Here is a 16,178-nt window from a genome sequence, read left to right as displayed (position 1 = left end):
ATATAAAATTTAATGGGGCATGTGCACGGAACGTTTCGCGCGTTTCCGTGGCCGGATCATCCGTGCACGCAAGTCGGACGCTGATTGGACGGCGAATGGTGAGTTGTCGGGTGGCCTTTGGGTGGCCTCTCTTTGAACCACAAGCTGGAAATCGCCAGAGAAAAACTACTTGCCAGGCAATCATGGCTGAATCAGGCCCGAATAAAAGTGACATTACGGCGATTTTCAAGCATTTACGGAACCAACCTGCTAATAAGGTAATTAACCCACCCTCACCCTACGTTCCAGGTCGTTAAGCCGCAAAACTGATCGGTCGCCAGATGTCTTTAGAAGAAGCTGCTGGAAGTTGGTTTGTTTTCCTCTTTCGTGCAGCTGGAAAATGGAGCAGGTTTCGGGAAATTGCATTTGTACGATTTCCTTGAAAGCTTTACAGTTTAAAAAATCAGACAGTCAAGGATTATTTTAATTACTGCTTGTAAAATTATTTTAAAAGATAATTTTGTGTAGAGAAGATTTTGAAACACAACCTTCGAATAAACAAAATAAAATCGTTCGCCCCTTATAAAATTAGTGTATGTTGATAGGATGTTTGCTTGATATTAATTATCTTGAATATTTTCTTAAATTAGATTTAATTTTGTTTTTTTTCTTCCGGGGAATTCCAGTAAAAAGTTTTGTCCTTGCCAGGCTTGACATAATATTTATGAAAAAGGGTGAAACCGACTTTATCAGAGTTGACCCAGAAAAAACCTGCCAGCATGCTTGAGTAAATACTTAAGCTGATTCATACACTACTTAAAAATTATTTTGTTCTGCTCCGGTTCAATTTGCTGTGTTTTCCATTGTCATTTGGAGGCTGATTGCATCCTGATTTCAGGTGTGTTTCGATTGCAACGCCAAAAACCCAACATGGTCGAGCGTGACCTACGGCGTGTTCATCTGCATCGACTGCTCAGCTGTCCACCGTGGCCTTGGGGTGCACCTCACCTTTGTGCGGTCCACCCAGCTCGACACCAACTGGACCTGGATCCAGCTCAGGCAGATGCAGCTTGGAGGAAACGCCAATGCTGTAATTGAAAAATTTATATTTCTTTTAAAAAAATTAATAAATATAATTATTTTTTCAGAGCTCCTTCTTCCGGCAACACAATTGCTCCACTAATGACGCCCAGCAAAAGTACAACTCGAGAGCTGCCCAGCTCTACAGAGAAAAGTTGCACCAGTCGGCAATTCAAGCCATGCGAATACACGGAAATAAGGTTCGCAATCTATTTTGGTTGTATTTTTTTCCATTGGCCCAGTATTCAAAATTTAGCAAAAAGAAAAATAATTTAATTACACACTTTCGTATTTAAAAATCTAATTAATCTTCGTGGTTGTTAGATCAACCTTAAATCAACCCTGAATAAACCGGGAACATCTTCGGTGAGGCTATTCTCAAATAAACCCTTGATTGTTTTTCTTTGTTTTGCTTCCGTTTTTCCTGTCGGAAACCACAAAGTGCCAAATTATTAACCATGATTGTTGGAAAAGAAAGAGTGAACTAACAATTTTGCAATTTGTGCACACAATAGACAATATTTTGAAAAAATTCAGTCATTTTAACCTAATTTGCTCTCTGCAGGTGCATTTAGATGTTCCACACGAGCCGGTGGCGGCCAAGAAAGAGGAGGAGGCTGATTTCTTCGAGCAAAACACACAGTCCCAGTTGTTTTCCTTCAATCAGCCTACTGAAGACATTCTGTCTCCAGTTATCAATGTAAAGTTGCCTCTATGAAAAGTAGTAGTCAATTTAAAATTGTATATTTTCAGAAACCAGTGCCTAAGAAACAGACAGATGAGCGGGAGCCAAATGTGAGTGCGATTCAAAGTGGGACGGCCGCGGTCGTTCACCCTCCGGAGCCGAGGAAGTCGACGATTGGCGCTCGTAAACCGGCTGCAAAAAGTGGAGTATGTAGATCTTGTCCTGAAATGATTAAAGAATTAATTAAAATTGGCAAATCTATAGCTCGGAGCTAGGAAGGGACTCGGTGCTCAACGTGTGAAAGCAAACTTTGATGAAATCGAACGGGAAGCTCAAATGAATGATGAGATTAAGATTAAAACTGTTGAAGAGGTGAAGAAGCCAACAGAAGAGGAGGAAGAACAGCAGGTATGCAACAATATTTAAATAATCTTACATTCTGCAACTTAATTTTGATAATGACCTTACAAATTTACAAAATCTGTTGCTAAAGTCTAGCTATTTCATCTGTAGTTGTGGAACATGCTATAATATTCATGAATTCTTATTTCCAGTTGACGTCAATGAGACTGGCTTATCAAGATTTGAGTGTTAAGCAAAAAAGAGAAGAGGAAAGAGTGAAGCAGTTTGACAAAAACAAAGCGCAGCAGGTCGAGCGTCTCGGAATGGGCTTTTCTAACAGATCGTAATACCAAACAAAGGAATCACAATTATTGCCACTGACACAATTTAATTATTTTCAGAGGGATTAGTCACTCGGCCATCAGTGATATGAAGGCAATCGAGCAAGAAGGTGTTGTGGAGAAGAAAAAGTTGACGATGCCCAGCTCTCGATCCACATTCGAATCCGACTTCTTTGATGATTTCCAGTCAGGATTTTCCATGTATAAAAGCAGCGAGCCAAAGAGCACCGGCAGTGCTTGGGGAACTTTTGACGAAAGTGAGCCTGCCAGCAGTTCGAGCAGTAGCAACGGCAAACGATGGACAGAGCCTGAGCCAGTCAAACCGGCAGCTAGAAGCTCTGCCAATGCAGCCGCGTCGGAAGGCGACGCGGCTCAGAAAAAGTTTGGCAGCGCAAAAGCCATTTCTTCAGACCAATACTTCCACGATTCAGAATCCAAAGATGTAAGTTTTTGTTTATTACATTAAATTGCTGTTTTAATTTATTTGAAAGGAAATTTCTTCAAACAATTTTAACAATTTAATGGTTTTTATTTTTTTATTTTTTGAAAATATTTTCTCAAATTAAAAATTATTTTATCTGGGTTTTCTAATTTTCCAATGGTTTTCTAGTTATTTAGTAATTGTTTTCCTTTTTTTATAGTGGGAGCGAAAAACAAATTTGCAACGTTTTGAAGGCTCCTCGAGCATTTCCTCTGCAGACTACTTTGACGACGGCTCCGGCAGCAGCAGTCAGCAGAGAAGCAACAGTGGTCCGGCTTACCAATCGCCCGACTTGGAGGATGTGCGTGAGAGTGTGAGACAAGGTGTGACCAAAGTTGCTGGCAAGTTGAGCAACTTGGCCAACGGAGTGATGAATTCTTTCCAGGTTGGTTTTCATCCTTTCTTATTCTGTAAATCTGCCACTTAGCCTATTTATTAGTTCCTTTGTCTCAATTGGCTTTTTATTTCTAGAGTGGCATCATATCCAATTTGCAGGTAATTCTCTTTCCCTCTCTAGACCTTAATTTATCACATCGAGTGCGATTCTAACTTGAAATGGGGTGGGTTGTTGCAGGAGCGGTACGGCTACTAATCGGACACTCCAAGCTGCACTGCATTTCAAGCTGCCTGCCTTTACTGTGAAAATATTTAGTTTCGAGATCATTCGCCACCGTACTCTGCATTGGAAAAAAATATACATATGATCTTTATTTAATACCAAGGACTTGCTAGGCACACAGTTGTTCCGTTTCCAAATTATATCTCTAAAGAATATTTATAACTCTCTCGTGATTAATTCACATTGACTATTTTGTCTGCACATTGTTTAGTTTGATTACTATAAAGTTGATGCTGTTTTTGTAATACCGGGTAAAATTAAATTGGAAGAATAAAAGCTACAGATTTTTAAAGTGAAAATTATATTCATTTACTTAATCAGTTTCAAATCTAACCTAATGTCAGATTGCGGCAGATTATACTAAATTTTTTCATTGCGTTTCATGTTTGAAAACTTTGAAAATTGAAAATTTTAGTGATGTGGCGCTTGTCACGAATATGTGGCACAATTTATCAAAAGTTGTTTCCTACCATCAAAAAAGCTCCTAGCACAGCAGATTGTTTTGGATTTTTCTCGTATGTGGAAATATGGAGTGAAATTGACACCCAAATGAAAAGTTTCAATGCCTTGAGGTAATTATACTAAAATATTATGGAATTTTTTAGTGTCTTACATTAAAATCTTTTTGTATTTTGTCTTTTGTCTTCAGTAAAAATATTTTTATTATTTAAATTATTCATAGAGAAAAGATTTTTAACAAAAATATTTTATTTTATGAAGAGGATTTTTTGTGCTTTTGATAAGCATCATCTTCTACATTGATGAGTCAAGAGGCAGGGGGCTGTGGGTTCCCCGCATGGGAATGATGCGCGTGCTGCGGCGCCCAAACAACCCCTTCCACTTGACCATAGAGCCGCCTATTTTGCTCACTAGAAAAAGGCTGCTCGACTCGAAGTCATCTGAAGAGTCGTCCGAAAACACGGACGACGACGACTCGCCGGACACGCTTGAGTACAGCGACTACTGGGAGGATCTAAAAGGTGATTTCAAAGATGGGAATGACGATCATTACGATTCGAACAACGCGCTGGAAGATTTCAGCTCGGGCGAAGATCCGGTCATCACTTTACCTGATCGTCAAGAGTTTTTTTCTTGAATCTTTCAATTTTTTAATAAATAAAAATGAATTAGAAATATTTATTTGACCAACTTAAATGAATAAAAAAAATAAAAAGAATGGAAAAAAAATCATTCATGGTTATTTGCTCTTTTTAGTTCAAATTCTTTTCTTTAGAAAAATAATATAATGAGTGATATAATAAAATAAATGCTTTTTTAAAAAGAAATTTAATTTATTTTAAACAGATTTCAATCTCAAAATACTTAATTCCATGATGTAAAAAATTTTTAGTTAACTTTTTTCATATTCCCGGTGTTGGTGAATAAAGTGGTAGTAATTTGATTGGCCACCGCTAGGTGGTATTTTTGTCGGATATTTGTATTAAATTTGTATCATCTGTAAAAACTTCGAAACAATAATAATGATAACTAATAAGTATAATATCATGGAAAACAGAGATGACTACTCTTTATAAACGTGGGATTGAGTACATTTTCTATCATGTTTTGCAAAGTGGCAATGAACTTCGAAGATGAATCTAATTTTGTTGACGGAGAACTCATATTATGGTCAGTAAAAAAGTGCATCGAATGACTCTGTTTATGGACATTGGACTTATATATTTTTAATTCTTATAAGTGCGGCAATAAATTTTTCAAATTTTGCATGCTTATATATTTCAATGTTAATTTCTTTATTAACGCTTTTACTTTTGCCGTTTTGTCTTATTTTCGCGAAAAGTCACAAAAATCCGATTGTTGCCGTGAATTTGGAAATTTGACAAATAACGGTTTTTGCACGCAACAATCATCACTCTGTTTTAAATTTCAAACACTTTCCAGGAAGAATCCAGCCATTCCACAGTGATCTACAAAATAAAAGGAAAATGCTTTCGGCCTGCAATAAAATGCTGTTCAATGTGCCCCGATGCGCTGCCAGACATCTTTTGTGCCACATAGACGACCAGGAAAAACTTTAGAAAGAGCTGGATAGCCTTCCTGAATCAATCGCTCTCCTCTTGGTCGTGGAGAACACAGAAGATGCTGCCAACAACGTGAACTTCTTGGCTGGTATGAATTCAAATTTAGTAAAGAAACAGAAAATTAATCGAAACCACTTTAGGCAGAGAAGATCTCATCGGACAGGTGAAGAGCCTGGTTGCAGAACGAGCACAAAGTGATGTGCATTTTTTCGACTACATGGACAATAAATCAACTGCTAAACTGGATTACCTGGAAGAGGCCCTGCTGGTGATGATTTCACGAGGGTTTGCCAAGCACCTCCCGATCCCCGCAAAGTTCCTAATTTTGACGCTTAATGGCAAAGGTCCTCTTGCCAACGACAGTAAGACTATTAAGAATTTTACTTTTTGTTATATTTTGAACGTTGTAAAAATTATTTTTAGCGAACCGGGAGTTGCAACCTAAACTGCAGCAGGGCTTACCACGTTTGAGCAGACTAGCTTGGACTTCATGACGATGGAAGAGAGATTTCCACCGAAAGATTGATCAGCTGAAGAAGGACTATGCAGCCTTTGAAAATGAGAAGATCCAGTTTGATTCCGAGATCTTATAGAAGTGAAGAAAGCTGGATGAAGAAAAGGTCAATGCCTCATTGAGTCAACTTGCCTTCCAGTAAAGATTAGGCCTTTGTCTCAATTGGATATGAGTGAGAGGATCAAGACAAGTGAGCTATTCTTTTAAATAAAATTGAATTTCAAATCTTAATGTGAATTCTCTTTTTGCCGTAATTTAGCCAGACACTTATTTTCGGAAATTTTTACATTCATTAAAAAGTCCTTAAATTACAAGATTGAAATAAGAAAAAAAGGAGATTGAAATTATGCGTCATGCAAAAGACGTTATTTGCCTGTGATTGAATTCTAACCAGCTGAGTAATTGCTTGTGACTTGTGATCGCAGAATTTTTGCAAGTCTGCCCATCATTTAGATTTCCTTTCCAAAAAAATATTTTGCATGCAGGTACTATTTTGCTGAAGAATAAAAATTACAATAATTTAATAATAGTTCTGTCAGTTCTCAGTAAAAAATTTCTTTTCAAATTTATTTTATTATTTAAAAATACACATAAATTCCATTAAAATAAAATAGCTTCTCGAAGTCATTTTGGACAAGATTTTTGTTCTCAATTTTTGTCAATCTCCGGAGCCAACCAACGACTGCCTGTTCCAACCCCGTCTGTTGGTCATCACTTTTATTCTGCGCCCGTTGATTATAGTTGCTGTGGTCCTCCGAAAGGAATACACCGACGGAGTCGGGGTTGTGTAACTTGTCACTGGCTCGCCCATCTCATTCGTGTAAACGAACGTTGAGGCGCTTCTGGCCCCTTCTGTGGAGAAGTCAACCTCGCCAGGATTCCCTTTGAAACAACAAAGTGAGTACTTAATAGTTTTGATCTCCCTTTAAAATTAAACTTGGATAACATTTAAAACCGGATTTTCAATATTTCTGTCTCATGGAAATTTTACTTTCTTCTGAAATAATTATTATATTTCAGTAAATTTTATAAATTAATTTTGCATTTATAATTTAAATCTATTAATTGAAAAAATATACAATGAATGGTTTTTTAGTCTACCATAGTTAAATTAAATAATAACAATTAAATGCAAAAAAATAGTTTTAAATTACAAGGCATTACATCAAAAAATATCTAGCAATTTGAGAAATCTAACGCAAAGGCAGACTGGAAGTTCTGATTAATCGATTCATGAATTAGGAGAGGAGATTTGAAAAATCTTTTCTACCTCCTTCACCAGGGTTGTTGCCGTCATTTTCGTTTTTTCTCGGAGTGTCCCCATCGTTGCCCCCTTGTTGCCCCTCGCTGTTTGGAGCTCCGTCCTCCGCCGGTTCAGCCCCAGATGCCGGATTTTCCCCACCTGGTGCGGCTTCACCTGTTTTACCTTCTTCATTCCCTGGTGTTTCTCCTTCGGAGGAAGGAACGATCTCCTGCAGAGGGTCTCGATTTGCTTCCTCTTGAGCTGGAGGTGGCGTATCAGAGGGCGGACCCTGTTCTCCAGCTAGATCTGGCGATCTCTCTTCTGGTTGTGCAGAAACACCGTCCTCTCCTGGAGTCACTGGGGCTCCGTCTTTGGCAGGAGCCTCACGTTCCTCTCCAGATGCAACATGTTCATCGGCCGGATCGTCTTTTACTCTGTATTTCGAGACGGGCTTCTTGATGTACTTAAAACGCCCATTGCTATTTGCTGCATCTACGAATTTTGTTGCTATTATAGTTGAAATCAAGAGAGTCTAAAAATCAAAAAAGTTATTAGAAATAATAGATAATTATGTCATTTATTGAGGATGGTTTAGAAAAGTTAAATTTGTGTTATCTTAAAACACTATAATGATATAATTATTAAATATATAGGATGTGAATTTTTAATTAAAAAATAAATAATTCAAATTTATGGTAGTCTTCATATGATTAATTGATCCGATAATAGGTCAAATAATAGTTTTTCCTTAAATTCTCGGTAATTAAGTTATAAAAAATGATCAATGTTGACATTTTACTTGATTGTTTTAGAAAAAAATAATATCTTACCAGAATCGAAACTTTCATTGCAACGCAGAACGCAGACTTTCCGATACCATATTTTCCTCTGCCATCATAGATTTGCGCAAACCAGCAGCCGGAAAACATTTTTGACGCGCGACGACGTCACAGGATATTGCCAAAGCATGAGGACCAAAATGGCCTCAAACTCGATGGCGAACGTCAGACCTTGGTCGTTCGTTCATTGCCACTCGACAACCAATGATAAATAATACACTGCTGTAAATTTATTTAACTCTAATCAAAGTGGACAATGCGATACAATTGCACCTTAATTTAGTTAATTTTACAGCTTGCATTTGTTCCGTAAAAAGGTCCAATAAATAAGAGAATATTTTATCACAAAATTTATTTTCCACATTTTTATTCCATCACTAGTTTTTATACAAAAATTAAACTTTTCTAAATGTTTTACCAAAATTAAACCTAGTCGCCATTTTTTCCGATTCCGATGCGATTCCACTTTGCATCAAATTTCAAAGCGGACAATGCACCATTATTGCTTGATTGTTGAGAGTTTGACCTTCGATTGCCGCCAACATTTGGCTGCCTCGTGTCGGAACCTCCATATTTGCGCCGATCTGTGCGCCTGTTGTTGCTATATATGGACTTCAAAGTTGATTTTCCGTTCCAAGGGGTGGTCGAAGTTGACGAACGGGTTCGACCATTGACTTCAGGGCCATAGTCAGGTTGCTCTGTCAAGAAGGGGTTTTCTCCGTCTGGTACTTGAGGATAGTCTTGCGGTGTTATTTCGCCTTCGCCCCCAGGGTAAAAGTTCGTCGGGGAAGGCTGCTGTGGATAAGTGACCTCGCCACCCCCCATGTCCCAATTTTGGGCCATGTTCTGTACTCCCTCTGTGGACGCTACCGCTGGGTCTGGTATAACCTCTTGAAAAAGTGCTGGTGGCACCAAAGCTAAAGCTAGTGATGTCAAAACAATTTGTATCCAAGGCTGCTAGAAAATGGTTTAATGTTTTCAAAAAATTAATTTAATTTTAAATTGCTTAAACCTTCATTCTGGAAAATTTGTAGAATTTTCTGCCAATATATTGTCAAACGTTTTTTCGTGGTAGCTTCAAATTTTTTCAGTTCGGCCTCTCTCGTGTTGTGATTTGACTCTGAATTGCCATGGCAAATGATGGAGCAAAATCCTGATTCTGCGCACAGGCCGGTGCGTGCGATTTTTCCGGATTTTTCATTTCCATTTTCAGAAGCACCGCAAAAACTATTTTGCAGTTTATTCACCGTTAGAAACAAATTAATTCTGTATATGATATTGTGTATTCTTTTTTAATCATTTTAACTAATTTAATTATCATTCAAAAAGCAACAATTTTTCTAACTAAAAATTAATCAATATAAGTGAATAAGAATATAAGTTAATTAATACATTTTCAATATTGGCATTCTCTTCTAAAATTTTTATTAAAAATAAAAAATTGTGAAATTACCTGCGATTTTATAAATTAGGTTTTTTTTCAATACTGGATTTATGCAAACTACTGCTCACAGAGGTGGAGCCGGTTGCATACCTTGCATCTAAAAAGGCGCTTGATTTTGGAATGCAATAAAATATTATTTAAGCATTTTTTACTTAAATAAATAAATTTATTAAAATTTCTTTAGCATATTGGAAATTTTTGTGTTTTTTTAACATCACATTTTGAATGTTTTTCTTGAGCTATAAATTCATTGGATTGAGTTTAATAATACATAATAATATCACTAATAAATAAAATAACAAAGTTTATTCTTTGTTCTTCTGTGTGGGGCACTTGTAGATTTGGCAAGCGTCTGTTCTGATTGCTTTGAATAGTTCCTTGACGCCGAGCAGCTCACTTAGTGCGTCAGGAGTGCTGAAAATTTTGTTAAGATTTTTTTAAACAAATAAAATATTAAAAGTCAATCTTACTCATTGACCACGCTCCAGAACCCTCTCTGCACAGAGTTGGCGTTAGCCTCTCGTCCGAGTCTGGCGATTTCGCAGAACAAATTGGCCTCGCAGTCGGCGTCTTCCAATGCCCTGAGGCCGCCTCGACTTTCAATCATGTCCAAAACGGGGAAGCTCTCAATGACAGGACCCTCTTCAGTTGAACGCTGCTTTTGGAATGTTCCCAAAGGCTTCACACTTCTGGAAAAACACAAATAAAAATTGATAAGATCAGCCTGAACTTAAATCATTAAAAAAGAAATTATGTTTAAAAAAAAGCTTACACACTGAAAATATATTTTGCTTAAAGCCCATTAAAATATTGATTTTAATTTCCTCCTTAATTTTCATGAGATGATGGTGAGTTTTAGTAGGAATAATTGATATTTATCTTTAAGATTTGAGGGGATATTAACAAAATCCCAAGTATTCTTAACTTTAAAAAATTTAGTTCTCCTTATTTTGAATATGATTTCAAATATCATCTATCTACAAAATATTGCTAAAATTATATGTATAAAAAATTATTTATTCAAAAATAATTGAGCCTTTTGTTTTGCTAAAAAAAAAATGGAATATTTCTTTTTTTAATTTTAGTGTTAAATTAATATTTTACTGTGTTGCGTTGATGTTGACAACATTTGGTGGCAGGGCAGCGAGAAAGAGACCAATGGGGATGGCAGCCGTCAGCACTCTGATGATTTTTCTCCACGGGCTGTTGTGGCTCAGACCACTGTGAAGAAGCCGTTTGGATTTTGAGTTTCAATTAAAATATCTTTTGAACTACTTACTTATGGACGTCAAATTTTCCGTGGCCAAACTTGTGGGGCGAGATGTAGGCGGTTTTTCCACCGTAATGGTAGGGTGGCTCGTTGTAGGTGGCTGCGTGGAAGGTGCTGGCCGGCGCCGCCTCTTCATAGTTGTACGGGTAATTGGCCGAAGCCGCGGCAGCGGCGCCGCCGGAGGAGCCGTCAAACTTCATGGGCTTGTAAACGGTTTTCATCGGGGCCGACGAAACGCCGCCGGACGTGCCGTAGGGACTCATCACTTTTTCCTCGGCGGCTTGTTGTTGCTGGTCTTCGAATTTGACTAATGAGCCTGATGTTGGCCGGGCGTCGTTTCGAACTGCCCCGGACGCGACCAGCGTCATCAGACCCCAAAACGAAAGTATTCTGATGTGCTGAAAATTAATTTTATTAGTTAAATTGCATAACTTGTAATAATAATTTAATAATTTTGCTACATTAAGTAATTAAGTTTTTTTTAAATATATTAAGAAAAAATTAAGATTTTTTTATGTATAACTTAATTTTTATGAAGTTTCATTTATAACCAACAATTTAATTTGTTTATTTTATCACAATCAACTAGAAGGCAAAAAGTCGCATGATAAACCAAATACATATATTCTATTAAAAAATAAATATTACTTCAATAACAGCGTTTTTTCGTTCTTGAATTATCATTGCATTCCAGTTGCAGCGTCTCCAGTTGTGAAAACTTATATATACATGTAATAAAAATTAAATTCTGATTTGTGTTTACTTGAATTTGAAATAGATTTATTTAAATAATTGTGCTTAGTAAACCACACAAATTTGAACTTTCAAAAAAGCTTCACAACCATTACATTCGGAGAAAAACAAATATGGAAAAACGTTAATAAATAATCTAATAAATTGAATTAAACAAAAAATTCTTCCGTAAGGATGTCATATCAGGATTATATTTATACCAACAATTGAAATAAAAATTTATATGATAATATAACAATAAACATTTAGAGAGACGCGTATATCAAGATGCGTGCACTTACCTTCAACATTCTGTGAGTTGTGTCACGGTTTGTGCGTTGCCATCGTTTAAATACTTTTGAGCCTCGTTGGACGCATCTTCCTCGTATGTGCGTTACGGCCGACGGTCCTTAATTTTCGCTGCTCACACAAATCGTACTTCATTGTTCTCGGGTGCTGAGCAATTCACTCTCGAACCAACTCTCTCCCGCGACAGTGCACATTGTGGAGCGCGTTTGTCGCCAAGCGCCGCTCTTAATTACCTTTTTGATGTATTATTATTTTTTTTTTAAATTGTTAAATTCAGGTGTAAGCACGCAGTTCGGCCATGAATGCTCTCTCTATGGAATTGAACCGTGTGTGCGCGCCAAACGCGTTTAACCATTCGTCGCGAGCCCGTTGTTATAAAAGTGGCTATTGTTTGAACGATGCGTGTTTTCACTTTTAAATGGGAGACAAGATTTTAAAGTTTGGCGAACTGAATAATGGCTCATAAATTTTCAGGGAAATAAATGTCAAGATCAATTAAAGTTTGCAAGATTTCAGATTTCTTCCTTTAGTTGAATGCTTAGATAAAAACTGAATATAATATTTGAAATATTCCTGCTTATTTTCTTCATTCTTCATGATATTTTAAATTCAGGAATTCAGGTATTGATAAAAAAAATTAGTCAGATTATTATTAGTTTTTTTAAATCAATTTTTATTACAATTTTGCAATAATTAATTCACCAGTCGTTTGGAATGATAGGCAGTATAGTGGGATCCAGCAGGTCATCGCAACCTTCCTCCGACGAGCCACCGCTGCCCTCTTCTAGAATTTTTTCTTCAGACGAATCGGCTTTTATTGTGTTTTTTGGATTTTTGCAAGGCTTTTTTGTTGGATGTATTGGATGTGTCGGATGCGTAGGATGGACTGGGTGCGTCGGTTTCACTTTGTCGGTGGTGGTCGTGGCCGGCTGAGTGGTTGTTGTCGTAGGCCTCGTGGTTGTTGTCGTTGGCCTCGTGGTTGACGGAATGATCATGATGTGTGTAGTGGCGCCGGTTTCTTCTAATGGGGAGGACGTCGTCGTCTTTTCGTTTTTCTTTGTCGATGTTGTAGCTTCGGTGGTCAAACTGGTTGAAGTTGCAGTTGTCTTGTCTTGTCCTGGAGTTGTCGGTTTGCTTGGAGTTGACTGGACAGTGGAGCTAGACGTTAAAACAGTCGAAGCAGGTGTGCTTTTTAACGTGGTTGAAAAACTGGTCGTTTGCTGGACAGTCGTGCTAGATGGTTTATTTTTCTTCGTTGTTATTTCGGTTGTTGAAGATTCTGTTGTCTTTTTGTCTTGGCCAGGAGTTGTTGGTTTGCTCGGAGTTGACTGCGAAGATTTCGTAGTTGAAGGAATCATTGTTGAGGTCGTTTGCTGGACAGTGGTGCTTGCAACGGTTGTTGAAGTAGGTGCTGTGCTTTTAACCGTTGTAGAAATGATAGTTGTAGTTGAAGCTGGTGATGTTGTTGGCTTCAAACTCGTTTGCTGTACAGTAGTTGATGGTAAAACAGTTGTTGTCTTCTCATTTTTCTTCGTAGTTGTAGCTTCAGTGGTTGAAGTTTCTGTGGTCTTTTTGTCTTGTCCAGGAGTAGTTGGTTTGCTCGGAGTTGACTGAGAAGTTGGAGTGCTTTGTTGCTGAGTGGTGCTTGGTGATGCAACGGTTGAAGAAGGAGTGCTTTTTACTGTCGTTGAAATAATGGTGGTGGTTGAAGATATCGCTGGTGGTTTCGCACTTGTTTGCTGGACAGTGGTGGGCTTGCTCGGAGTTGACTGTGAAGTTTGAGTACTACTTTGTTGTTGTACAGTGGTGATAGGCGACGAAACTGTTGACGTAGGTGTATTTTTTACCGTAGTTGAAGATACCGCTGGTGACGTTGTTGGCTTCAAACTCGTTTTCTGGACAGTGGAGCTAGTTGTTAAAACTGTTGAGGTAATTATAGGTTTCGTTGTTGTTGAAAAATAAGTCGTAGTTGATGAGGCGGTTGAAGGTCTTCCAGTTGTTAATGTGACAGTAGAGCTGCTTTGAGTAGGTCGTGCAGAAGTTGTTAAGGTCGGCTTTGTGGTTGGCCTCATTGTGGTTGTCTCTTTTTCGTCAACCTCCTCTGATGAGGATGATGAGGAGTCGTCACTGTTTTCTATGGAATTTCTTCGACCGTGAAATATTTTTGCTAGGTGGCGTAGGTTTGATTCACGCTTTTTCCTGCCAACATTGTCTGAAGAAGGCCTGTAAAAACAAATTAATTATAATTCCAGAAAAATTTTTCCAATTAAAATTTATTATATTTTTACCGCCATAGCAATTCAATTATTTTTTTAACTCACCAGATTTGTTCATTCTCAGACTCAATTGGCAGACTTAGCAATTTCCTTCCCAATTTTGTTTCTGCTTGTTTTGTTTCTAAATCAAATAAATTTATCTTTGAAAATATATTAGCTATTTTTATTAAGTTATTTTACCAGGGGCTTTGGTAGAAGTTGTCACTTTATTTATTGGTGGACTCTCTTTTGGTATCTCAATAAATCCCTCGTCTGTGGGAAAATATTCCTCCGGTTCAACAACATCTTTGACCCACGTACCAGTTTCATTCCAAAATTTAAAATCCCATCCCAAGCGTCCTATTTATTTAAAATAATCATTTAGAATTTTCAAATAAGCGTGTGCGAGTTATTTTTTATTTTTTTCTTTATCTCACCTGGTTCAGGTAAAGCAGCTGGAAGAGTGCTGGGTAGAAGATCACAAATGATGACAGTCAAGGCGAAAATCAATTTTTGTTCCATTGTAATTTTTTTCTTAAAAATTCGAGTTTTTAAGTGTGAAGAAAAAAATTGAGCTTCCCACTTGCTTCAGTAGTTAGAAGTAAAGTGAGGCAGAATCTTGTGGACGAGATGTGTTTGAGGAAGCAAATAAGAATCCTCTCGCGCGTCAAGTCGTATCTCTTATGAAGGAAAATATTAACATAAAGATGCTATTATAATTAGGGTTGCCGGCGAGATAACGCAACAAACAAACACGTTTTTGTGGATTACAATTATAATGCATCCTATGTAACACGGGGTTCATTTGTTTGTATTTGACCCGGCGTTGAACGTCATTTCAAGCGTAATAAGATTAAAAAATTCTTCTCCTTGTTTGTATTTGACACTTCTTGGTTCGCTTGTACTAATACGGTGTATCAAAGTGCGTGTTTCTCTGACTTCAATTTTTTATAAGTAAACTTATAAATTTTAGTTTACGTGTGAAATTAAGAGTGTGATAAAAGACTATAATATAAAGCAGGCATTTCTCGACAACTGGTTTATATTCTTATTTTTATTTTGCTATTAAATATATATAATTTCCAGATGTTATTTATTGTATAAATAATTTATTAAATTTTTACAGATTTTAAGACAATAAGCCGCAATATGCGACAAATTTAGTCAAAATATCCTAAATATGGCAACTGAAAAGTTGGAATTTGCTATAGTAGAATAATATACATATATTTTTTTTTAAACTGATGCTTCAATAAAGCACAAAATAACTTTTTTATGTATTGTGTAAAAGTAAAAAACTTTAATAAGTTATATTGAAATGGTTTAAATTTTAATTAATTATTAATTGCTGTTTTTTTGTGCACATTTTTACAATCATTATTCAATTATTGAAATCAATTTTTATTTTTAAATTAATGTTGTTGGTCAAAATTGCACCACTTCTAGCAAGAATTTTGCTAAAATTTCCAAGATCAAAAAGACTCCATCCGCCGCAGTGATTGTTAAAAGCAAGTTATATAAATTAAAAAAAAACTGAAATTTTTTATATTTATTAACTGCCGTAAAAGCGCTCTTAAATTGGGTGTTGATTGAAAATAAAGAATATTTTAACTGCTGCATTTAAATTTATTTGACAACAAAACATCACAAGGGAGCGCTAAAGATTCTTACAATTTAATTCCATAGAAGTAGACAGTGAAACACGCAGAGTAGCCCATCAACAAGGTTGACGGGCGAGCCCGAGCTCCTAAATTTAAGATTAAAAAAAAAATGCATGGTGCTCACAATCAATAGCGCACTCAAATCTAAAAATGTGAGCAACCTGAGCCCCAGCCCTTGTGGTGCTAAAAGAGCTGCCAATGAACCCACAGATCACAATCATAGATAAAGTTTTTAAAGAATTCAACAAACTTTTTTAGGAACATATTACAATTTTCAGTCTTGATCAGATTAAAGTTTGTTTTCCCATCTGCATTTTAATAAGCAGTACATCGATCAACATA

The 16,178-nt window shown here is 36.8% G+C and overlaps 6 protein-coding genes across 8 annotated transcripts; 2 read left to right on the top strand and 4 right to left on the bottom strand.

Moving 5' to 3' along the window:
- Window positions 1-98: 98 nt before the first annotated feature.
- Window positions 99-3,826, top strand: LOC132199707 (ADP-ribosylation factor GTPase-activating protein 2). 3 transcript variants are annotated; one of them, XM_059624640.1, is made up of 12 exons: window positions 99-257; window positions 878-1,069; window positions 1,128-1,259; window positions 1,384-1,425; window positions 1,625-1,759; window positions 1,813-1,950; window positions 2,009-2,152; window positions 2,299-2,429; window positions 2,488-2,869; window positions 3,069-3,293; window positions 3,380-3,403; window positions 3,483-3,826. In XM_059624640.1, exons 1-12 carry the CDS (start codon window positions 183-185, stop codon window positions 3,498-3,500), a joined length of 1,638 nt encoding a protein of 545 aa, XP_059480623.1. In that variant the 5' UTR covers window positions 99-182; the 3' UTR covers window positions 3,501-3,826. The 3 variants fall into 3 exon arrangements, with proteins under 3 accessions (XP_059480623.1, XP_059480625.1, XP_059480624.1); XM_059624642.1 differs by lacking the exon at window positions 1,384-1,425; XM_059624641.1 differs by lacking the exon at window positions 3,380-3,403.
- Window positions 3,827-4,012: 186 nt separating this feature from the next.
- Window positions 4,013-4,665, top strand: LOC132201283 (uncharacterized). Its single transcript, XM_059627320.1, has 2 exons — window positions 4,013-4,099; window positions 4,248-4,665. The coding sequence occupies exons 1-2, from the start codon at window positions 4,077-4,079 to the stop codon at window positions 4,621-4,623; spliced, it is 399 nt and encodes a 132-aa protein (XP_059483303.1). The 5' UTR covers window positions 4,013-4,076; the 3' UTR covers window positions 4,624-4,665.
- A 1,955-nt stretch (window positions 4,666-6,620) lies between these two features.
- On the bottom strand, window positions 6,621-8,269 carry LOC132200974 (collagen alpha-2(V) chain-like). The gene is made up of 3 exons (XM_059626807.1): window positions 8,157-8,269; window positions 7,354-7,858; window positions 6,621-6,965 (listed from the first exon to the last, which is right to left on the bottom strand). The coding sequence occupies exons 1-3, from the start codon at window positions 8,253-8,255 to the stop codon at window positions 6,742-6,744; spliced, it is 828 nt and encodes a 275-aa protein (XP_059482790.1). The 5' UTR covers window positions 8,256-8,269; the 3' UTR covers window positions 6,621-6,741.
- Window positions 8,270-8,516: 247 nt separating this feature from the next.
- LOC132200975 (uncharacterized) lies at window positions 8,517-9,317 on the bottom strand. Its single transcript, XM_059626808.1, has 2 exons — window positions 9,178-9,317; window positions 8,517-9,119 (listed from the first exon to the last, which is right to left on the bottom strand). The coding sequence occupies exons 1-2, from the start codon at window positions 9,181-9,183 to the stop codon at window positions 8,595-8,597; spliced, it is 531 nt and encodes a 176-aa protein (XP_059482791.1). The 5' UTR covers window positions 9,184-9,317; the 3' UTR covers window positions 8,517-8,594.
- Window positions 9,318-9,775: 458 nt separating this feature from the next.
- Window positions 9,776-11,924, bottom strand: LOC132200973 (uncharacterized). Its single transcript, XM_059626805.1, has 5 exons — window positions 11,914-11,924; window positions 10,889-11,277; window positions 10,714-10,830; window positions 10,080-10,298; window positions 9,776-10,023 (listed from the first exon to the last, which is right to left on the bottom strand). Exons 1-5 carry the CDS (start codon window positions 11,920-11,922, stop codon window positions 9,915-9,917), a joined length of 843 nt encoding a protein of 280 aa, XP_059482788.1. The 5' UTR covers window positions 11,923-11,924; the 3' UTR covers window positions 9,776-9,914.
- A 657-nt stretch (window positions 11,925-12,581) lies between these two features.
- LOC132200972 (mucin-2-like) lies at window positions 12,582-14,766 on the bottom strand. Its single transcript, XM_059626804.1, has 4 exons — window positions 14,613-14,766; window positions 14,377-14,535; window positions 14,242-14,317; window positions 12,582-14,143 (listed from the first exon to the last, which is right to left on the bottom strand). Exons 1-4 carry the CDS (start codon window positions 14,695-14,697, stop codon window positions 12,619-12,621), a joined length of 1,845 nt encoding a protein of 614 aa, XP_059482787.1. The 5' UTR covers window positions 14,698-14,766; the 3' UTR covers window positions 12,582-12,618.
- Window positions 14,767-16,178: the final 1,412 nt, after the last annotated feature.

This window comes from Neocloeon triangulifer, unplaced genomic scaffold (assembly GCF_031216515.1).
Source record: "Neocloeon triangulifer isolate White Clay Creek 2 clone unplaced genomic scaffold, ASM3121651v1 ptg000014l, whole genome shotgun sequence".
NCBI lineage: Eukaryota > Metazoa > Arthropoda > Insecta > Ephemeroptera > Baetidae > Neocloeon > Neocloeon triangulifer.
The sequence above is the reverse complement of the archived record's forward strand: the minus strand, read 5'-3'. Positions and strand labels throughout refer to the sequence as shown.